General features: G+C 46.9%; 1 protein-coding gene across 3 annotated transcripts in view; it reads left to right on the top strand.

The window, feature by feature from the left end:
- lig1 (ligase I, DNA, ATP-dependent) overlaps positions 1-22,885 on the top strand; it is a 36,258-nt gene that overhangs the window by 8,471 nt on the left and 4,902 nt on the right. For 2 of the 3 annotated variants that reach the window (XM_068571178.1, XM_068571177.1), the window contains 17 exons: positions 614-670; positions 1,344-1,402; positions 2,493-2,606; positions 2,783-2,949; positions 3,373-3,449; positions 3,655-3,746; positions 5,384-5,483; positions 5,938-6,023; positions 6,946-7,061; positions 8,718-8,813; positions 12,100-12,210; positions 13,678-13,749; positions 14,887-15,031; positions 15,591-15,673; positions 15,878-16,030; positions 19,769-19,822; positions 22,596-22,742. In XM_068571178.1, the coding sequence (XP_068427279.1) occupies positions 614-670; positions 1,344-1,402; positions 2,493-2,606; positions 2,783-2,949; positions 3,373-3,449; positions 3,655-3,746; positions 5,384-5,483; positions 5,938-6,023; positions 6,946-7,061; positions 8,718-8,813; positions 12,100-12,210; positions 13,678-13,749; positions 14,887-15,031; positions 15,591-15,673; positions 15,878-16,030; positions 19,769-19,822; positions 22,596-22,742 (1,729 nt within the window). Of the gene's footprint in view, positions 1-613; positions 671-1,343; positions 1,403-2,492; positions 2,607-2,782; positions 2,950-3,372; positions 3,450-3,654; positions 3,747-5,383; positions 5,484-5,937; positions 6,024-6,945; positions 7,062-8,717; positions 8,814-12,099; positions 12,211-13,677; positions 13,750-14,886; positions 15,032-15,590; positions 15,674-15,877; positions 16,031-19,768; positions 19,823-20,880; positions 20,994-22,595; positions 22,743-22,885 lie in introns of those variants that run through there. The other variant, XM_068571179.1, reaches the window with a different exon arrangement.

Raw genomic sequence — 22,885 nt, 5'->3', positions numbered from 1 at the left:
CGAAAAGGAGGAAGAAAGGAGGCGAAAGGAAACCAACCCGGTTTCCCTCTCGCCTCCTTCCAGAGTCCAACATGAAAGCACTCTGAAGAAATGTAATTTTCATGCCGGGGGGGGGGGAAAGAGCTCCGAGTTGCCGATGTGGAAGTCGCGGCGAACTCACAGACTTTTTTACATCAGGGCCGCACTGCGAGTCGAGCCGCTTGGAGTCCGGTCAGCTGTGTGTTTTTTGAAGCTATAAAAAATGCTTTTAAAACATGGCGTCTCTTGGATTTGAAAGGAAACCCTCGTCCGCGTCATGGCTCGTCTCAGAAAATGTCTCATCCTCCTGTTGGCCCCCCTTCCCTTTTTTTTAATGTAGCGTAATTCATTTTTTCTCCCCCTGCATATCAAACGTCCCTGTAAAGACTCGGTCTTCCCCACCGCGGCAGCTCTGACCCTTGTCCTCCCCACGCCGTTCGCTTTAACTGCGTTTTGATAACCCTTCAATCAAAGCCCCCCACTCTAATGTCGCGCTAATTTGCCGAGTCGGTTAAAAAAAAACGCCGCGGCAAATTTTAGAAATGGTTCCGTGTGAACGCTCCGCCCGCTAAACTATCTGCTCATCTCTCTCCAGAGTGCCGTACTTGGCGGTGGCTCGCACCTTTGAGAAGATTGAAGAGGACTCTGGCAGGTAATGGCTCCATATGGAGGAAAAGATGTTCACCCCCCACCCCCTCCTCCCCATCCCACAATCCCCTCTGAACCAGGAAAACACCGTTTGGGAGAAAGTGATCGCTGTTCAAAAGGCTATCGACTATACCAAAGCATTTTTTTAAAATAGAAAATTACCTCTTGGGCTTCCTGCTGGGAATTTCTGGAAAAAAAATAATTAGTATGTTCCAGCCAGAGAAAGTGGGGAAATTGATTTAATTTGAGGAGACTAGGGAACATGAAATAGAATTTTACAGTCAGCTCGTTTTCTAGGAATGTGGAATTTGGAAAGAAAAGCTTGTAATTCTTATTTTTTTGTATCCATAGCAGACATTTTAAAGGATGATTGGTAACATAAGTCTCCAGCCAGCACATTGAAAACACCTTCAGCGTCTTCCTTCCTTTTATTCTCTCCCTCTTTTGAGGATATTGAATGACGAACGCTCCGGTGATGACTTGTATTTCCCCTCCCACTCCTAATGCATGTATAGAGTTTCATAAATGAACTGTTCATCTGCCGCCCCAGCTTCCATTTCAGATTAGAAATAAAACACACAAATCTCATTTCCCGCCTCCCAGTATTTACAGGATGGCTTTGAAATTGGTTTAACTCGTCTTCCTCGTCTCAAAGCGATCCTATTGTCGTTTCCCAGGCTGAGGAACATCGAGACGCTGTCCAACCTGCTCCGCTCCGTGCTGCTGCTCTCTCCAGGTAAACAGGGTTTTATCTCTCCCATAATGCACCCTGATGTGGCGGCACGGGCAGCTGGCTGCCTGCCACTCCATCAAGGAGACCACGGTGATGATGATGATGATGAAGCCAGGATGCACATGAAAGTGGGAGGATGAGTCAGTTCATTGGTGTGTGTGTGTGTGTCTTTGTGTGTACTTGTGGGATTCTGATATTGTATGTGTTGCTTTATTTGTGTGTACCTGTAGGATTCTGTGTGTGTGTGTGTCCTGTCCTTGTGTGTCTTTGCTTCTGTATTTTTGTGTGTGAGTGTGAGAGCATATAATTGTGGGATTCTGATAGTGTGTGTGTCTGTCTATCTGTGTCCCTGTGTGTGTTTGGTTCTGTCTGTCTTTATGTCCTTGATTTTGTGTGTCTGTGTGTGTTGAACAGTTGTTGTGGCCGTTTTCTTTTACTTTGTGTTTCACACCAGCACACAAGTCGCTTTTGGGCAAAATTCCCCAGTTTCAAATTCAAAATGCGTTGACATGAAGAGTTTTTTGTGTGTGTGTGTGTGTGTGTAGCGGTTGCTGAGCGAGCGAGAGAGAGAGAGAGAGGCAATCCTTTTATTTTCCTAGCTAACGTGCAATGTCACTCCCTCGTTGTGTTTGGAGGCTAACGCGTTGCGCTCTGATTTGCTCCGCCGTAAGTGAATTACGTGAGAGTGATCTGATCGCCAGCGACACGCCGGAGTTTGCCGCGAGTCGAGTTCGATTACCTGCCGCCTGAGAGACGGACGAAGCAGCCGCTCGAAGCCGGATTCACAACGTTAGCTAGGAGCTTACGAGCGTTAGCGGCACTCCATGCACTTTCCCAACTCCCCATACAATTATAATAATAAGTACACGTTTGAGGTCGACTTCTTTACTCCACTACTTTTATCTGAAGCTTTAATGGCCATGTAAATTTGCACTTGTATACAAAAGACATTAAGAAAACGGTAAACAGTGGTCCTAAAGGTGCAGATGGTGGAGGTGGAGGTGTTTGATTAATTCAGATGAACTAACTAATTAAAATATAATCAATAAATATATGATTAAGTTTGTGTGTCTGTGTGTGTTCCTCTCTGCAGACGACTTGTTGTGCTGCGTGTACCTGTGTTTGAACCAGCTGGGTCCGGCCTACCTGGGGATGGAGCTCGGCGTCGGCGAGACGGTGCTGATGAAAGCTGTTGCTCAAGCCACCGGTAATGGACACACACACACACACACCCACACGCGTGTGCACCAGCACAACCATTCCATTTGCACCCTAAACGCTGGAAAACATCGTCAAGCCTAACCGCTAACGACACCCTCCCGTTGCTCATCAAGCCGGCGAGGCGGGCCCTCCGCCGCTTACCGTCTCGCTCGTGTTTTCCAGGGCGGCAATTGGACAAAATCAAGGCGGAGGCGCAGGAGAAAGGGGATCTGGGCCTCGTGGCCGAGAGCTCCCGCAGCAACCAGCGCACGATGTTCCAGCCGGCCAGTCTCACGGCGGGGGGCGTGTTCAGGAAATTGAAAGAAATCGCCGGCATGAGTGGGAACTCGGTGAGCCGGGGAATAACATTTTCATCAAGGAGGGGAGGAGGGGGGGATTTCGGTCCCGGGCAAATATTGTTTTCACTCTATTTGTCTCTCTGTGTCGGGGGTCAGAGAGGGGAAACGTTAATGCGATTGTGTATTGAGCGAGGGGGCTATTTGTGTATTTTTCTGCTTCAGAGGGAACGGGGCAATCTTTCAGCCGTTTTGAATAAGTCGTCACCTGGCTGGAATCTCACAAGCAATTAGTTCCCTTTTCATTCCCCCCCCCCGATGCTGCCGGGTCTCTCTTCTTCTTCTTCTTTTTAACGCGCTCTGGATTGAACATGGAGTTTGTACTCGCTTGTGACCCCTCAGTCTTCTTCTTTTTTTTGCATTCTGTCTCTCCTCGCTCTTCCTCTGTGAATCTCAATTTCCTCTCGTCTGCCTCAGGCCATGAATAAGAAAATCGACATCATCAAAGGCCTCTTTGTGGCATGCCGCTTTTCCGAGGCGCGCTACATAGTCAGGTAAAATAACACTCTCTCACACACACACACACACGCATGCACAGAGAGGTTTGGCGACACAGACACACACAGATACACTCACATGTATATAGACTCACTGATATTACATTTCCTTCTTGGCTCTTTGTGTATATGTTCACGTATGTAATGTTTGTCAAGGCGCAAACCGGGCGTGGCACTGATGGCTGCTGGTTTTGATTGACAGGTCTCTGGCTGGGAAGCTGAGGATAGGCCTGGCTGAGCAGAGTGTCCTGTCGGCTCTGAGCCAGGCCGTGTGCCTGACCCCCCCTGGACAAGGTAATCTTCCTTTTTTTTAAGTCCCATCTTAAAAACAAAAGTCGGGTGCACATCGAACCGGTTTTTGCTCCCGTTCATTCGGGCCTTTGAGAGATCCCTGAAGCGACACGCGATGAGCCACAAACTCTACATATTGTTTGTTCTGAAGGTGACATTAGTCTTCAAGAAGAGCGAGAGCTTTCCTAAATGATGTCTGTAAAAACACAAAGGAAATACCCACTGGGGGTGGGAGATGTGTGTAACACACACACACACATACACGCATACATATACATCCATACATATACACATACATCAATACATGCATATATACACATACATACATACATATAGATACACACATACATACATGTACGCATGCATGCATACATACATACATATACACACATACACATGCATACATACATATACACATACATCTATACACATGCATGTATGTGTGTGTTTACAACGATTGATCACCGTACTCTTTTGAGGCAGAACCCCTTAAATTGTCTAAATAAAGTGACAATAAGTTAAAACCTCTAACATGGGACTTACTCTGAAAGAGTCCTCCAATCACCCCGAACCAAATATCCCCTTAAATGTGTTAAACTCAAATTGCTGGAGTTTGCAAAAAGCTATTGTTTCAACTCTGATTACGTATTAATATTTCAGTTTGCAGCCTTAGCGGCTGTGTTTCTAATGAGGCGACTTCTGCGCTCCAGCCGAGTGACGTAATCTGAATAATAAAAACCCAACTTGGGGATCACACCAGGAAACGTGAGGGGAAATCACAACTTGTATTTATAGAGCGCCTGTTAACACCGTGTTAAAAATATTCCGAATAATTGTTGGAATGAATATTCATTCCTCCACCAGCCAAACCGGCATCGGACCGAAGGTTGAAATTAAACAACAGCGATGTATTTGAGGTGTCCTCATACCAACATGCTGATTTCATCTCTACCTGGAGGACGTTCTGACCGCCTCCTTTCACTTCTGATCCGACCCGCCGAATGGAAACGCACTCATCCCTGACTCATTAGCAATTCGTGGCTTTCCTCGTGACTGCAGGTACGCTTTAATAAGAGTCAATTAGACCAGCGGCTCGGCGGGGAGGACATTTGCATTGATCCGTGGTCTAGTCGTGGAAATGTCTTTTTTCTTGACTTTTTTTTTATTTATTTCACTATTATTTAATCAGGCGGGTCAACTCGGAGCAGATTCTCCGTCGGGCCGCAGCGGTTCCCAACATGAATAATTAATGTGGTCAAATTAGTATTCGGTCTCATTTTAAATACATTGTAATTATTCAAGTCAAAGTTTTAGGAAAACGGAATGATTAATTCGGCCTTCCCCGCTCTGATAATAACTCCACCATATATATTTTTTTTGAAGCCACGGTGAGACTGAAAGCCCGTCCCTTTTAGGTTGAGCTCGTCAGCGAGAAACACGGGCAGCTAGCTGCGCGCCAGTAATTGCCCGACTGTGAGTCTCGTATGCTTCCTTTTTTTTTTTTTTTAATGTGCGTCTGAACTTTCATCCAGCAAATGTTCGGTCAAATAAATGTTCAAACACTTACACTGATCTGTTTGAAATGCATCCCCTCCCCTCCTCTCTTCTCCTCTTCCCCCTCATCCCTCCTTTCCTCATAGGTTTCCCCCCCGCGGTGCTCGACGCCGGCAAGGGCATGAGCGCTGAGAGCAGGCGGGCCTGGATCGAGGAGAAGAGTCTCATTCTCAAACAGACTTACTGGTAACTGAAGCCCAAACAAACACCCTCGTGTTTCTCTTTGCAGTCTGTCCTCGACGCCGCTACAATGCCTCATCCCCTTTAAGCCCCGTCCCTCATTCCCCCTCACTCATTCTGCTCACTTTCACTTTGGATCATATTGATTTTTTTTTCCTCTTGTTTGTTTTTCTTCCCAAACACTTTGCTTCATCCCCCCGCTCTCTGTCTAACTCTTTCTGTCTCTCTCTCTCTGTCTGTCTCTCTCTCTTTCTCTCTTTTTTTTCTCTGTCTCCCTCCCTCCGTCGCTCTCTCAATTCAATTCAATTAGCTTTATTGGCATGAACGTTGCAACAACAATATTGCCAAAGCATCAAGGCACAGGACAAACACACAAATATACAACTCACACAGATAACAAAAATAATAATAGTCTCTCTCTCTCTCTCTCTCTGTCTCTCTCTCTCCTCCCTCCGTCCAGCGAGATGCCCAATTACGACGTCATCCTCCCCGTTCTGCTTACAGAAGGCATAGACGAGCTGCCCAATCACTGCAAGCTCACTCCAGGTAGGCGGCCAATCAGGAGGCGGGACGGCTTATAGGATCCAAAACGGCGACCGGTGTGTGTCTGTGTGTGTTTTATTGATCCGTTCACTGGAGGTGAGTCAGTTATTTTAGTTGAGCCATTTATCACAGAAAGCTTAAAGATCCAAGTAAACTCAGGATTAGATCCCAATTACGCTGTCGTCGAGTTGTTGGTGATAAGGAGCCGTGGCAACGAGGCAGAAATCTGAGATTTACTAAATTGGCCGTCGGCGGTCAGCGAGAGAAATCCAGCAGCTATTCTGGCAGGTAAATTCAGAAGGCAGCTCTCTAATGAAATTCAAGGTGGTTAAAGGAGCCAGAGAGTTTATTTATTTTCAGATGTTTGGACAAAACGTTACTGTCCTGTCGTATCTGGCTCCGTGAGCTCCAATTAAAGGAGTTTGCTTGGTCGTGTTTCATTATATTCGCTCCTCCTCGGCTGCTTTCGAAGCTTAACTTAGCAACGCGGCCCAGAGGGGGGATGTGAGTCAGAGAACCTTCATATTAGGGCCAAATGAAACCGCAAACAAACTCATTTCAACTCTGGTTTTGTCACGCAAACAGTGGTGGGTGTGAAGCTGATGCGCCGCGTGCCAATGAAGTCAATTTCACAGCTTTTTTTTTTCTTCCAAAAACGAAGTGGAGATCTGCTTCGCTTTCATAACCTGGAGGTCTGTTAGCGAAGCCCCCCCCCCCCCCAACCCATCCTCCCCTCACTTAAACAACGAAAAGTTCTCCTGCGCTCACTCGCAATTAGTTCCTCAACTTTAGCAGAATTCATGAAAAATGCATGACCACATTTTTATTTGTGTTGTGTGCGTCCCGCTGTTTCAGCCTTCATGAGCGCTCACGCCCGTCTCTCTCTCTCTCTCTCTCTCTCTCTCGCTCTCTCTCTCTCTCTCAGGCGTGCCTCTGAGGCCCATGCTGGCCCACCCCACCAAAGGCGTCGGCGAGGTGATGAAGCGGTTCGACGAGGCGGCGTTCACCTGCGAGTACAAATACGACGGAGAGCGCGCGCAGGTGCGTTATTCGCAACCGAGGGGACAGAGTGCAACCGTTTGTTTTCCTGCCGTTTTGGCACCGAGCGTCTGCCTGACGAATTTAGTATGCGTATACCTTTCGGCGGTGCTCTTTTTCTGAGTGCTAGGTATTGCTGCTCTGCGACTCCCGCTGTGTGTTCACTTGACTGTGTGCACGCATGCATGGTGTTTCCATACTCGGTGTGTGTGTGTCTATTCTTTTTTAGATAAACAGTAGTGCTTCTTTTGCCCTGGGCCTTCAGGCAGAGAAAGCTACTTCTGCCATTGTGGACCGAGGAGGAGGAGAGGAGGAGGAGGAGGAGGAGAGGAGTGGGGTGGATGGTGATGGAGGATAGGTGGGGAAAAGAGGCTGGAGACAGCGAAGGGGTGACTCATAAGACGGAGAGGGAACAAGGGGGAGACAGACAGACATTAGTGGGGCTGAGTAAACGTCGAAACTGAGACGTAGAGAGACCCAGCGAGAGACTGTAATGTAAACCCCTCGAGCTGCATTGTTAATTTTGGACAGTCATGCCAATAAAGTGCCTTTGAACTGAGCTGAATTGAGAAGAAGAGAGAGATGAGAAACAGAGAGAGAGAGAGAGAGAGAGGGGGGGTGGAGACGGAGAGAGAGCGAGCCCCATGACGTCTCCTCTTCACCCTCTCAGTCTCCGGTCTCACTGCAGTGGACATTACCGCAAACAGCCAGCAGAGGGACTCTTGATACACCACGCTGTTAAATGTCCACCACCCCTGTGTGTGTGTTCATGTTTGTGTGTGTTCATGTTGAGATTCAGTGACGTGTGTGTGTGTGTATCTGCGTGTGTGGCATTTGATGATTCAAAAATAACTGCGTATGCATTCATGGCCACGTGTACCGTCTAATTAGTGTGTGTGTGTGCGTGTCTTTGTGAGTTTATTTATCAGACGATACTCATTGATCAACAGGGGAAAAAAAGTAGTTTGTTTTTTAACAATGCAACATATCTCGTGATGTGAATGCAGTAAAAAGAAACGTGGCAACAAGACGACTGTAAATCACACGGCGGCTGGCGACGATCCACATTAAGAAAACACAACGGATTAAAGGGAAGAAAAACAGTCAAAGCTGCTTACAGTGATCATGGTTACAGTGGGCAATTACTGCTGTGGATCAATGAGCATGGTACATTCTTTAATCGGCAGCTCTGTGCCACGACAGCGCCCGCCTCCCCCCCCATCACGCCAATCACCTGGCGGGTGAGCGGCGGTGACAAAGCCGATCAAAAAAAAACAAAAAAACAACCCGCAAAGCCGCCCCTTGTTGAAGAGACTTGGCACCGAGCCAGTACACAGCCGAGCTGTCAAGTTTTCAATACTTCATGTACATGTAATGAACATATTAATGTCAATTAGCTCTAATAATCATCTGCTGAACAAGATGACTGCTAGCGCCACATTGTTCACATTATTGCATCACATGTTCACATTATTGTGTCACATGGTTCACATTATTAGTGAGCTTGATGTCAAACTGTCACCTTGTTATCGATCAGTCGATTTAATCTGGTTAACGTGCCGATCACCCACCGACTCGTCCTCCTTCCACCTGTTTTTTTGTGTCGTGTTGTGCGTGTGTTTAGTTTTCTCTCAATTTATTTAGTATTTCCCTCCACAGATTCACATTCTGGAGAGCGGCGAGGTTCGAGTGTTCAGCCGCAACCAGGAAGACAACACAAGCAAATACCCCGACATCATCTCTCGCATTCCTAAGGTGAAACACTGGAGCGCTGCTGCTCGGCCCTGTGGGAGAGAAAGAGAGTCTGTCTGCGCTTTTGATTGTCAAATGAGGGCTTTTACAGCGGTGCGGGTAACAACTGCACACGTTTATCTCCCTCGCTCTTGTCTTTTCATTTTGCCTGTTTCTCTCTACTTGTCTCTCATCTGTCGGGTCTCCGTGAGCTCGCTCCTCCTCTCTGACTCTGCCTGTCTCAATTTAATACCCCTCAAAAGTGTATTTGTTCCTCCCTTCAGTCATCAGGAGCTTCCACTGTATTTGTTTTTTTTTGTATTTATCTGGAGAGGCGTCTACCAAGGAGGGTCTTTTGAAACCAGCTTGTGAGACTTAAATCTCTCAAATTGATGCTGGAAACACTGGTTGTTTAATTGCAGCTGTGGGTAAAGATGCCTACTTGCTTGCGCCGGCATAGACGACGAGATCAGCTGAAGCTTTGGCAGTTGGCCACTGGGTTATCTGAGTGTTTTTGTATGTCGCTGTATCTACACTGACATACCAACACTGCTCTCTTTTTTCAATCGCTGCTGTTGTTGTTGTTGTTGTTTGTGTCGAGGTTGTCACAGATGAAGCTAAAATAGTTTGCTCCTGAGGTGCCTGGTGACTTTATTTCCTCAATTTACAAAGATGAGAAGAAAAAAGAGGTGCACGATGGGGGGCTGCAATGGGAGGTTGAGGCAAAGTGCAACTGGTTGACAGGAAGCCATTTTTGTACAACCTGCTTTCATTGTAACATTGCGGCGTCGCAGCAGGGCACGAACCAGGCGGCAACCTCCGGTTCTGAGAAGTGAATCTGATGAAGTGCTCTAAGGCGACTCCTCTGGTTGTATAGAAGTCCATGCTTCATGTGTTAAAGCTGCATTCTTTCTCCTGACCACCAGAGGGCAACTCCTCTGGTTGTATAGAAGTCTATATAAGTGACTCTACTTCTCTCTTGATGTATTCAGTAAACATGAGTTTATGTCTCAATCTCTAGTTTCAAGTCTTCTATACAGCATGATGTTCATTAAGTGAATTGTGGTCATTTAGGGCGCGCTTTAGGGGCGGGGCTACAAGGTGACTGACCAGAGTTACATGCGTCACTCCCCCTGCTGTCCAAATTTGGTCGCTTCTGTTCAGCCGAGCTGTCCCACGATCTCTTCTCTGCGGGCTGTATATAAGAAGTGGACGTCACACACTGGGTTTGTCGTCTCCCAGTTTGAAAACTCGAGTTCGGCCGCCGCCATTTTGTTTTTGCTGTACTTCTCCACGCCAGCACGGCCCGGTCCGAACCCTCCCACCACGACCAAAAAGCTCACACCTGCCAAACGTAGAGTTAACTTTTGCCACTAACTTCCCCACACCCCTCCTCTTCATTTCTACCCACCGAGCCTCCATTACACTCCCCTCCTCATCATGTCACATCTGCCCTCTCACACTCTCTTTCATCGCTCTGCTCTTCTTCTTTCCTTTTTTTTTCTACCCGCAGAACCTTTTAAAAGCTTCATGGCTCTTTGTCTCTCACCTTATTGGCTCTCCCTGTCCACCTGTCTCCTTTCTCGTGTCTCTCTGTCTAATCGCGTCTCCTTTTCTTCTTCATTACTTCTTGATAATACCCGTTCTCTCACCCTCACATTATTCACCTCTCTATCCAGCTCTTGTCTTATTCATCCTTTTCCCCTCATCTTTTTTCAACACCCAATTTTTTTACCTTTTTCCGTCCGTCTCTGCCTCTTTTCCTCTCACTTCTCTCTCTACACTCACATATGTTCTCCTTCCTGTCGCTGTATCTGTCTTCTCCTCTTTTTTGTTGTTTTTGCTTTTACTTACCTCCCCTCTCTTCATTTCTTAACTTTTCTTGTAATTAGTGTAGCCTCCTCACCTTTTTGTTGGGTGAGATTGAATTTGAGAAAATAAGTTATACAGAGTGAAAAGTTCAAGTGTTTTCACTTAAACTTGCATCCGCGGCTTTTTTTTAATTTAAGTGTTGCCATCGTTTTATTTCATTTGAGCGTGCGACGATTTCCCAGTGTTTATTTAACGCGAGACCCCCTTAATTTACAACGTTTAATTCACCACGACTGCGTTGTAAAAATAGCCCGTGCCTGTTGTTTTAAATTAAAACTTTCATCAAGGAAATCAATCGCCGATCATAATAAACACGACAGACAAATTACTTTAAAGAAATTGCCTGAAATAAAATTAGCATCCTTGGTCCTGACGTTGTGTTGTCATGGCGGCGTGTGTGTGTGTGTGTGTGTGCGTGCGTGCGTGTGTGTGTGTGTGTGTGTGTGTGTGTGTGTCGCCGCGTCCTCGCAAACGCGAGGAACAAAGTCGGAGTGGAAGTTCACACGAACACGCGCTTCCTTCATGGAGGAGACGGTCTGATTAGATTTTTACAGCACCTTGCTGCATTACTTTGCATCATAATGAGAGGGGGAAACTAATTTTCCCGACTCTTCCGCGGTGCCTTCCCCGCTTCTAATTACGAATTGATATTAATATATTAACGCATGAATATGAATCCAAATACATTAATGCATTACTTAGCCTAATGACCTCCGTGAGTACGACGGAGCCTGTTTCGATATATTTGGCTGTTTCCAAACAACCTGTTATCTCTAATGCGTCGCTCTCTCGCTCGCCATTGATTCTTCGCGGCTCTCACTCTGGTTCAATTTGTAGTCTTTTTTTTTTTTTAAAAACGATCACGATGCCGACGAAAGCTAATCCCTCGGCGGCTCGGACAAATGTAGCTACTTGACCAATATAATCTTTCCCAGAGACACAATATTCATCCGCTGCTGCTGCTTGCTTAATTATTGTGGGAAAAAACTAAAAAAATGGAACGTTTGGCTGGCTCTTGGCACAACGTGGGCATCCGACCGTAAAGAGGAGTGTGTGTTTTAACACCCTGGTTGGGTGGAAGTTGCTCCATTTGGAGAAAAAAAAAATGTACGAAACATTTGGCATCAAATGCAGAGCAGCGGCTCCTCAACATGCCTCCCATTTGCTTCCCTGTTTTTCCTTTAAAAGTTGACTGTAAATGTAAATCTGTGTTGTGTTTACTTCAATGGGGCCTCCTGATAATCCTCTGATTGCTGCAGCAGATGTTGTTTTAAATGCAGATTTTCAAAAATAACATCATCTGGCTTTTTTTTGTGTGGTTATCTTAGAAAAAAACCCTCCTCAACCGCTCTGCTGCTGAATACAATCTCTCTCTATTCATCTATAATTTCCTTTTCTTGGTATCTGTGTGATTTTAATTTATCTTCCCTTCAAAAAGGTGATGAAGGACTCTGTGGTTTCCTGCGTCCTGGACTCCGAGGCGGTGGCCTGGGATCGCGAGAAGAAACAGATCCAGCCCTTCCAGGTGCTCACCACCCGTAAGAGAAAGGTAATGTACGGAGGAGAGGGATGGATGAAATGATGATGATGAAGAGGGAGGGAGGGAGGGAGGGAAAAGTGAAAAGGTTGACGGGAGGAAACAAGACAGAGATAAAGACCAGAAGGTGGAGGAGAGGTAGATAATAGAGTGAAATGATCCGACAGACGGAGGGCGATGGACGGAGAGAGCCGACAGAAAAGAAGATCGCAAATGTCAGCGAGCAGTTTTTTCTTCTTCTTTCCTCTCCAGCTCTGATCAGAATAACGGCCTTTTTTCCACCACACCAATCACATTAGAGGGGAAAACGTGTCTCCTTTTGTGTGCATGATGGCATCCTTGAAAATTAGGAAAAAGGAGAAACGAGTGAGGGGCCAATATGGGGGAGCGCGATAACAGAAAAATGATTATCCTGATGATTTCTCTCCGCGCGATACAGTTACCGCCACTTTCCAAATCATGATTATTATTCGTAATGACGGTTTGATGCACAAACCTGATTGCGCCGCCCTTCGGCCATTTGCGCGACGGCGTCTCCTCCGTTTTTACTAACCCCGAGAGCGTTTTCACCGACCCGAAATGGAATCTTTCAGATGAGGAGATGAAGCTCGATATGAACTAATTAAACATCGTTTATTGGTCGCAGGAGAATGTAACGAGGGAGAGGAATCTCTTTTATTGTAGACGCTGGCATTTCATTTTGTATTCCTGACCCCTCCCCTTCACAAGTCTGGAATATCGAGATCTGAAAGTTTTCCTAAAGGTGTACATGGAGAGACCGGAGTATGGACTTTAGGGGCGGGGCTTGACGAGAAGTCCATATTTTCACGCTTTCCATTCCCTTCGCTTGTTTTTAACGGCACAACCGGACTCGTTAAACCACTCGTTTGAAACTCTATTAGCGCGGAAGGAAGGACTTAACGCACCGACATGGAAATGAATTTTTAGCTCCGAATTCAATTTTCAAATCCGGCGTACTTCTGGAAAAAGCCACGGGATTTCCCGTCGGGGCCACGGGAGGGAAAATGGTGCAACGAGGCCGAGCGGAGAGACTGACGGGAGGAAAGGAGTGTGTAATAAACAGAGTGAGGTGCATGAGGGGTGAAGGTGGGAGATGAAGGAGCACAAGGGGTGAGCGAAGGGAGCAAGAAGTAATAACGCTGCGAGAGGAGGAGGAGGAACGCAGCGAGGAGGTGCGATGCTGTTGAAAGCTCCAGGGGAGGCGGGGGGGATGAGCTTTTTATAAGATGAGCAGTAGAGAAATCAAAGAGCCCTTTGTAGCAAGTCCCAAGGTTGGTTGTAGCGATTTGTGAATAAGATGCGTCTATTTGCATATTTTTGTCAAGCGGAAAATATCAACTGTGTGTGTCTCTGTGTGTGTGTGTGTGTGTGTGTGTGTGTGTGTGTGTGTGTGTGTGTGTGTGTGTGTGTGTGTGTGTGTGTGTGTGTGTGGGTCTGTGTGTGCGCGCCTCCCTGCAGGATGTGGATGCCTCGGAGATCAAAGTCCAAGTGTGTGTGTACGCTTTTGACCTCCTCTACCTCAACGGAGAGGTAAGACCGGCTGCTGTCGAGGGAAATGTTACCCAGAGATCTCTCTCTCAAACACGGCTTTTGTCATTTGAACCTTGTGTGTGTGTGTGTCTGTGTGTGCTTGTTTATTGTTTGTGAGCACGCCCGCGTGCTTGTCGCCCTGCTGAGATGCCAACAACGTCCCTGAATGCTAATGAGGGTGCTACTTGCGGCCATAACCAGATAATGATTGTAATGCTAATTGTAATTCCAGCAGACTGTGTGTGTGTCCTGTGTGTTGCAGGATTTAGAGTGCGTCTGATTCCCACCAAATATTACACAATAATATTTTTCGGGCTAATTTGCTAAAAGTCAGCCGAAAGAAAATGCAAATCGGCCAAAAATGTTTCCATCCGTCGATGCGCTGCGAGTATTCCCAAGTGGACGGATAGAAAATTACAGAATTTAAAGAGCACCAGCGACTCTGAAGTTGTGCAGTTTCCCACCTAATGTGGCATTTATGTAAATGTTATGAATTAATTTCTCTCTCGATGCACTCTCACTTCTCTTTTTTATATATATTTATTCATTCATGTATTTATTTCTGATTGGTTGTGTCTCTTTTCTGAACCTTTTTGGCTGTACACACCCGTCCTCACTGCTGACTATCGCTGGCCCTTAAGGGCCGCTATCCAGACCAAGGCCGTGTCCTCGTCTAGAAGGTTTAAAGACCAAGAAGAGGAATTAACATTCTACAATAAACACATGTTGGCACTTACGTTTGAGTACTGAGTTATACTGAGTTTAAGAGTAACACAATCGTTGCAAAAACAACAAAAAATGTAATACAATCTGAATCGTGAGTTGTGTGATCCATTGCATCCCGACCCAAAACCCAGAATGTGTGTTCTGCTAGTTTTGCGATTGTATTAGTGTGTGTGTGTGTGTGTGTGTGTGTGTGTGTGTGTGTCTGTGTGTCTGTGTGTCTGTGTGTGTGTGTGTGTGTAGCCAGTTGGGATGGTATTTCATCCTTGTCATTGCAACGCTCCGAGCTATGAAGAGGAAATGGTTCTAATGATACAGAGTTTTGCCATTTGTAATGATCCGTCTGTTTTTTGTGTGTGTGTGTGTGTGTGTGTGTTTGTGTGTGTGTGTGTGTGTGTGTGTGTGTGTGTGTAGTCCCTGGTGCGACAGCCGTTGTGTCGGCGTCGGGCTCTGCTAAAAGAAAGTTTCTCAGAAGTGGAGGGCGAGTTCGTGTTCGCCCGATCCATCGACTCCGACAACACAGACGCCATCGCAGAGTTCCTGGAGCTCTCTGTCCGAGGTGTGTGTGTGTGTGTGTGTCTGTGTGTGTGGGCTGTTGTATTTATGATTGTGTGTGTTAGACGGAGACGCAGCAGCTTCTTATTTGTTTTCCTTCCTGCTGTCCCCTGTGTGTCTTGAACCTTTTTGTTTGTGGGTGTGCTGCATGCAAGTTTCATTTCGCCTGTGCCCCTGCCCGCTGCCTTCATGTGTGAATTGTGTGTGTGTGTGTCTGTGTGCGTGTCTGTTAGCGTGTGTGTTGTAGTAGAAGTTGTTTTTTATTTTCGCTGCTTCTTTGTTTGAAGTGTATGTTGGTTGTATAGTTGTGTGTTTCCTCAGTGTGTGTGTTTGTGAAATACTTTCTTCTGTTGTGTCCCCAGACTTTGCCTACTGTGTGTGTGTGTGTGTGTGTGTGTGTGTGTGATTGTGTGTGTGTGTCAGATGGAGACAAAGAGCTTCCATGTATCTGAAAGATAATCTGTTCATTTCCTTTCTGCACGACTAGAATCGTGTTTTGGTGTATTAATGCGTGTATATGTGTGTGTGTGTGTGTGTGTGTGTGTGTGTGTGTGTGTGTGTAGACTCCTGCGAGGGTCTGATGGTGAAGACTCTGGAGAAGGATGCCACCTATGAAATTGCCAAGCGCTCTCACAACTGGCTCAAGGTGTGTGTGTGACACAACTCAAATACAGTACACACACACTGTCTGTGTGTCTGTGTGTGTGCGTGTGTGTGTGTGTGTGTGTGTGTGTGTGTGACACAATTACAAAGCATTTTTCCTTGGTCATAACTGAGATGCCGTTTCTTTATAAAACTTTATTGTGCTGTGACGTTATGACACATAAAGTGACATCGTGCTCTCCCACAGCTGAAAAAGGACTACCTGGACGGCGTCGGGGACACGGTGGACCTCTGTGTGATCGGCGCCTACATGGGGAGAGGCAAGAGGACGGGCACCTACGGGGGCTTCCTGCTGGCCTGCTACGACGAGGAGAACGAGGAGTTCCAGTCCATCTGCAAGGCGAGTGATGCGGAAAGATGCCTTCAGTGCGTTTTGTTACAATACGGGACAAAGGGAACCAAGCAAGCTTTTCAAGTTGAATTATCTTCATGGTTTATCATTTAGGTTGCAATCAGCGTGATGCGTCTCTATCGAGTGCTGCAAAGAAAAGTGTGTGAGAACAAACTCTTTTATCAGCGTCGCTCCATTCATGCAAACCGCCCCTGAGGTTGCCCCACCGCAGCTTTACCCCCCGGGTCCAAAAGCCCTCCATGTACGGCTTCTTATGGTCATCAATCAAGCGTATTATGATCGTCAAGGTATCTGCTTACGTTTATAACAAATACCACACAGGAATGAGTCCTAAAACCCAGATATGAGTTTCTGCACTTTGTGTCAATGTTGCTTTAATTTATTTTTGGTACGTTGCCTGGTAGGTAGCCGAGTCGGTAGGTAGGTTGCCTAGTTGGTTGCGGACAACATGGAAGCGTACTAACAGACGTATCTGGATTGATTGATCGAGACTTTATAAACAGAATATCGAGCTGACAATATCCTTCATTTCTTTATCGTTTGTCAAGACTCAAGCAACATTGAGTGGAAGTATAAACACGGCAGCTCCAACAGGCCAACACACATCAAGGTGGAGGTCCTGTTTGTAATGTGTGTTTCTCTTTTCGAGGCGTTTTGAAATGTTCTCTGGAAACCGCAGAGCCGCTCAGACCGACTTCTGTTCCCCTGAAGAAACGAGCGCTGCGACTTTGAGCTTGTTTGGGGGTGAAGTTGTGTGCTTCACTGTGGCTGCATTACAGGAAAATATGATCAATATTCACTTAGTTTTATGACGAAGAAGAACAGTGCACACACAAGTGTTTCTAAAGTCGTCCACCAAAAAAAAAAACACATCTCCAAGCAAACTGTTCTCATATTTCTGGACTAAACACGGACGTCAATATTTCCAGGCAGCAGTCGAATCGCGGAGTTCAAAATGTTAAAATTTGTAATTTGGTTTTGCCCTCTGGCAAGTCATGTATTTAAACATGTAACCTTTTGTGAGGCAAGACCAGCGCTGCGGCTCCCAGACGGCCTGTTTTTACATATTTAAAGTATCGCTGCTCCTCTGGCGTTTTGTTACTCGCTGGCTCTCTTTGGTTTAATAAGCTTCTCAGATCTCTGTATTAAGGAGGTGTACGGTGTTGATAGTGTTGTTTTTCTGTTTTTATAAAGTGTGTGTGTACGCTACGGGGTGTTTTTATGTTTGTGCTGTGTGGGTTTCAATTGTGTTTGTGTTTGTGTTTGTGTGTGTGTGTGTGTGTGTGTGTGTGTGTGTGTGTGTGTGTGTGTGTGTGTGTGTGTGTGAGTGCTTTTGAACTGTCACTTTTCCCCTCAAATCTGAGTCGGAGGAAAATCTTTATATGTCTACAAGTGGTGTGTGTGTGGGGGGAGGCGTGACTGGGTGCATCTCGGGATAAGTGGTAAGCGTGTATTGGAGCATGCGTGACCACTGTGTGTGTGTGTGTGTGTGTGTGAGTGTGAGTGTGAACAAGCTCCAGTATGACTTCACCACAGAGCATCTCTTCTTTGTCCTGCAAAAACCTTCCATCTTCCTTTTTTTCCCCCTCCTCCTCTTCCTCCTGTAACTTTTATGTCTTCATCCATGGAAAAGGGATTTAGCGAGCAGCGAGTGCACACAATTTTTTTAAAAATGTATTTATTTTTTTTGTACTTTCCCAGCACCGGCCCGCTTCACTTTCATGTACTTACACGCGTTCACACCTGGGAGCCCGGCGGTATCAAACCAGCTGTTTTCGGCTGCCGAGCAGCTCCAGCGGAGCCGATTGGAAGTTAAAGCGTCCGTCGGATTACCTGCGTTAACTTCTCAGACGCCGCTCGTGTACCCCCACCTCCCTCCCCTCCACCCTCCGCCTATTCGCACCATTCCTCCTATAAATACCGCCCCCGTTTTGGGAAAACGTTTTCACACCCGAGACGACGCTCCTGTTCACCGGATAGATGCTAGAAGACGTTGCTTATGATAAAGAGCTCCTGTCGTTTTTGTCCGCTATTGATTTTCATCCTCCTCCCCCGCTTGTTTCAGTGTTTGAGAAATCTTCACTCGTCGGATATTCTTCAAACTAACAGGTTTTTAGGGTTTCTTACGGTTGCTGACTGAGCGGCACAATGGAAGCACTCGGTCAGCCGGCGCGACCCGCTGCGTCCGATCACACCGAGGCGGTGTTATTTATTAAGTCCCTTTCGACACGTCGGGCTCAGCTCTCGGCCACAATAACATGGAGGCGTTTCGTCTAAATCTCCTTTTGTTTCCTCCTAAGTTTGGCAGTTACACTTTGTGCTTTCTTAAAGTGACGTCGGTGCATCACCTCCCACGTACACGGCACCTTTAGAAATAGTTAAAAAGTAATTGGGGGCCAAAATCTGTTTTAATTTCATAATAAAGTGACAGACCTGTCGCACAAAGACTTTTTTCTCTTCCACGTTTCAATGTCAGACATGAAGCGAAGGCAGAGGAAAAAAAAGAAATGAATAAAACCCCCTACAATGTTGTTGCCCTTGACACGCTAAACTTGGTCAACCCTCAGTTTGAGAGCAGAGTTTAACCCACGTTGCCTTTTTTCCCCCCTCAAAACTCATCTCCGCTGTTCGTCCTGCTGAAGTGTCCTTGAGCGAGGCGGCGCTCGTCCTCAGCAGAGCCGACGCTGCGAAGTTCACTCTTAGTTCAAGGCGAATAAGAGCGGACGCTAATAAAAAGACCAAGACGATTAGTTGCATGGCCGCCGTTATTTGTTCTGGCACCATTTTATTTGCTTTTCGCCGGTGCTTATTGTATTGAGTTTGCTCCGGTTTCCCAGGAGTCATGAACGCCACGCGGACTCCTATGTGGTAGTTATTGGAGCTGGCAAAGTGTTGTATTAAAGACGGAGGGAAGACGCTGAAAACATGGAATTAAATCCCAGCCGCTTCACCTCAACATCATGAACTCTTTTTTTTATTATTAACTTAACAATCTCACACTTTTACTTCAGGCCTAATCTGGTTCCGCCTCTTCGTTCCAGCGCCGGCGTCTCGTTGAAAGCAGAATTGAGTCGGAGCGACGGGGTCGTTTCTTTTTCAAAGAGGAGCAAAAAGCTGCGGCTCAGCGCTTCAAATAAGACGTACATTTAATGGATAATGTTTCTCAAAAGGGTTTTTTTCTTTCTGTCAAGCGGCGCCGCGGTCGGTGACAGCGGAGCGACGGCAGACTTGACCCGGTGGATCAAACCCAAAACGCTTCGAGGGGCCGCAGTGGGACGACACGCCCCCTTTTTTTTTGTTGTTTGCATCCTCGTATTGACGGCATCCTTCGAGAGAACAAAGCTCTTCCCGTGGACACCTGCAGAATAAACCTTTCAGCCTCCGTCTGTGGGCTTGAGAAGTGCTATATTTACATGATAGGCCCCCCCGCCTTTTAGTCTTCCCCTCTGTGCACGTCAGCCCCGTCGGGTGATCCTCGTGTCTCGGCGGGTTCGGGCCTTTTGAGAGGTGACATGACGCTTCAGGCAAAAAGCACGGAGACGTGATGCGAGAGGGAGGATGAGGAGGAGGAGGATGAGGAGGAGGAGGGGGGGAGATTCTCTTGCTGTTCTGTGTTCTGCTGCTCGCTGCCAAATGTCTGCTGTCTCACCGCGAGGGAGTGTGTGCATATCTGAGTGTGTGTGTGTGTGTGTGTGTGTGTCTCATATCTCCTTTCGTCTCTTCCAGATCGGGACAGGCTTCAAGGATGAAGATCTGGAGCAGCATTACAAGTTCTTAAAGGTAACGCTCGGCAGAAGAAAAAAAAAATCACAACTTCGACACTTGTTTTTCCCACGTCGGCGCCGTCATGTTTTATATTCGTAGCCGAGGTTTGAAACCTTCTGCAGCTACGGGTTCTTCATATTTCTTCATTTTTTTTATTTATTTAAACGGATTCAGAGTCAATTCCGAGGTGAAAAGAGACGGAACGAGTGTGGCTCGGGATCCCATTTTCACCCGGCAAATAATCATTTTCCCTTCATTAAATTCTTCATTCAATCCAACTTCCCAGATCTAAATGGAGACTTTCATGCCAAAATGAGATTGACAGCGTGCAGAAGTACTTCTGAAATACAACTCAAATACTGCAGTCATTTATTAAGTGCCGCCTCCAGGTACCTTTTTACAGTTAGAAGTGGTAGAAATAAGCTCAGGTATTACTCCCCACCACCCGAAATGTCCACATAGAGTCTGCTAATCCGAGCACGCCGCACATCGCCTTAAAGGAACCGCAAAAATACAGAAAATGTGGCTTTTCAACGGCGTGCGTTTGCTTCCTCGTGGAAGGAAAAAAAAACACACCGGGCAGAGATCATAAAGTGCTTGTTTTTCCAATAACAGAGGAGGGAAAAAAATAAAAATAAAAAAAATCTGCATTTGGAGTGACTGTGCAGGCGTGTTCTGAAGTTGGGTAATGAATTGCTTTTTCAATTTACATCTGAAGAGGTTCGTTCCGGAGCAGCAGAGCGTCAGCAGTTGCGGAAATTGACAACTGCTCCCTGAAAAATGATCGTGTTGTGAGAGTCTGAATTAATTTGGGCGCTCGTGTTGACTTTTATCAGCTAAATTTAGAGCCGCTTTCTGCAGGAATAAGAGCAGAGGGGCGCTTTTTTTTGTATTTTTTTTTTTTAATGCAGTCATCTGTTTAGGAAAGCATATTCATTGTGAAATAACCTTAAAGTCAGATACATCAAAGGTTAAGGGGTTTGGACAAACTGCTGCCCGCTGCAGAATCACAGTGAAGCAGTGATTGAGAAGGTGGTGTTGCCTTTTTTTCTCCTCCTCTTCGTCCGGCGCAGGCTTGGTAATGAGGCCCTCTTCGTCTGAAGGTGATGGATGGTGAATTAGGGCGAGCTGCCGGTGTGGCCGCGCCGCAGAGCTGCAGAGCCGCAGAGCTGCAGGCCAACGGGAGTCCAGACACGCAGACGATTGACTCTGTTCACACTCCTCTGGGTGGCGAGCTGTAAGCCGAAGGAGCCTTTTTTTGTGTGTGTGTGTGTGTGTGTGGTTCTTTTTCTTCTCACCTCTCGCGGCATTCCCCGCCTTTGCATCGGCTAAACTATTCATCAAGAAAATAATCGGCAGATAAAAATAAATAACAAATCGGCAGGTGAATAACTGGAATGCAAGCGGTCTCCGAGTGCGGCGGCGCCTCCCTCCCAGTGGCTTCCACTGAGGGATTTGCTCTCCATGTGATAAAACATCCCGTTTATCCACTCAACATCAAGTCAAACTTTCTTTTTTTTTAACCTTTTTTCTGCTTGCCACGCCGTTAAAGCTGCACAGTTGGCAAAAAAAACCCCTCTCTGCATTTCCCGCAGCATCAACACCTGCACTTGATTATAATTACGCACCTTGAGCGCGTGTCTTTACATCTGGCCTCAGGATGGAGGCTCCAGCGCTCGCAGACACACAAAATTAGCATCTAGGTGCACACGCATATATTCATATACACTTATCTAGGCGGTCGGTGGAATCGCATCGTTATATTTCATAACCATCCAGACCTGACTCTCCCCGCTGTCTGGTGGAGTGTAATTCATGCGTTTGGCTAACTGGTGTCCATCAGCGGCAAAAAAAAGTTTTATTTCGACTCGGCCCGCCCGCCGGCTCCGCTCATTGTAATTCACCCGGTACCAGAGTGTCGCGTGAATGCCAACAGTATAAATAATGCGCCAGAAGAGAGAACCGGCGCCGCCGCCGCTCTTTTCCCCGGCATTACTTAACTCTGACCCAGTTCTGTGGACACTGTGCCGCAGTCTGGTTCACGCTGCGCGGTTCCCAGTCGCATCAGCTGGGGGAAAAGATTGTGTTCACATCCAAAAACAAAGACGAGAGGGGGGGTGATTCTGTAAGTGTGACACCGACGCTGACGGAGGAGCTTGCTCGTGTCAGGATACAACAAAAAAAAAGCATTTTGGTTTGCACACGGGAGGGTTTGGAGCTGAGCTGCGAGGTGGTTTGAGTCATTGAGGTGGCAGAGGCGTGCATCAAGGTGTTGAACGAGGTGTTGCATGTCGGGTGTGTGATGCTGCGGTTTCGGGGGGAAATCTCACCCTCTGATGTCGGGCCTCGGGCGAGCGGGTGTCATCTGAGCGCGAGCGCCGAGACTCGGGCGCCGTCTCTCGGGGAAGAAGGCGGCGGCGGCGGTGGGATTCAGCGCGGCGGCGGCGGCGAAACCTTCTTCAAGTTCTCCGTGAACGCATCGGCATATTTTACTTTTTATCGCCTACGCTGTGCAAGTGTTTATGTGTATGACGTGTTTCTCCTCTGAACTTTTCTCTTAATTTCTCTCTGGATTTGTCACAATAAACATTAAATGTTTCCTCGCGAAAACTTCTTCTTCCTTCATCACCATCCTCATCAAGTTCTCTGCAAACCCATTGACCTATTTTATTTTTTATCGTCCTGCACTCGGTGTGTTTTTCCCGATCTGATGAACTTTCCTCTCTTGATGCGACCGCTCTTCCTGCTGAGCCCTCGTTCATCATCTCTTCACCTTTCTGTTTTCCAGGAGCACATCCTTCCTAAACCTCGCGCCTACTACCGCATCGACCAGTCGGCGGAGCAGCCCGACGTGTGGCTGGACGCCGTGCAGGTCTGGGAGGTGAAGTGCGCCGACCTGTCGCTGTCGCCCGTCTACAAGGCCGCCATGGGACTGGTCAGTGCTGGTTTTGTTTACCCCCCCCCCCCTCTCTCTTCCTGCTCGGCTTCTCCGCTGATAAATCCTGCTCGTTATGCTCCGCCGCCTACAATGAAAAGTCACAATTAGCGCCTCGTAATTGAGTTATTAAATTTTTTTCT

Source organism: Clinocottus analis, unplaced genomic scaffold (assembly GCF_023055335.1).
Source record: "Clinocottus analis isolate CAN_PGR_092001 unplaced genomic scaffold, fCliAna1.0.p SCAF_11, whole genome shotgun sequence".
Taxonomy (NCBI): domain Eukaryota; kingdom Metazoa; phylum Chordata; class Actinopteri; order Perciformes; family Cottidae; genus Clinocottus; species Clinocottus analis.
This window is presented reverse-complemented; position numbering and strand designations above follow the sequence as displayed.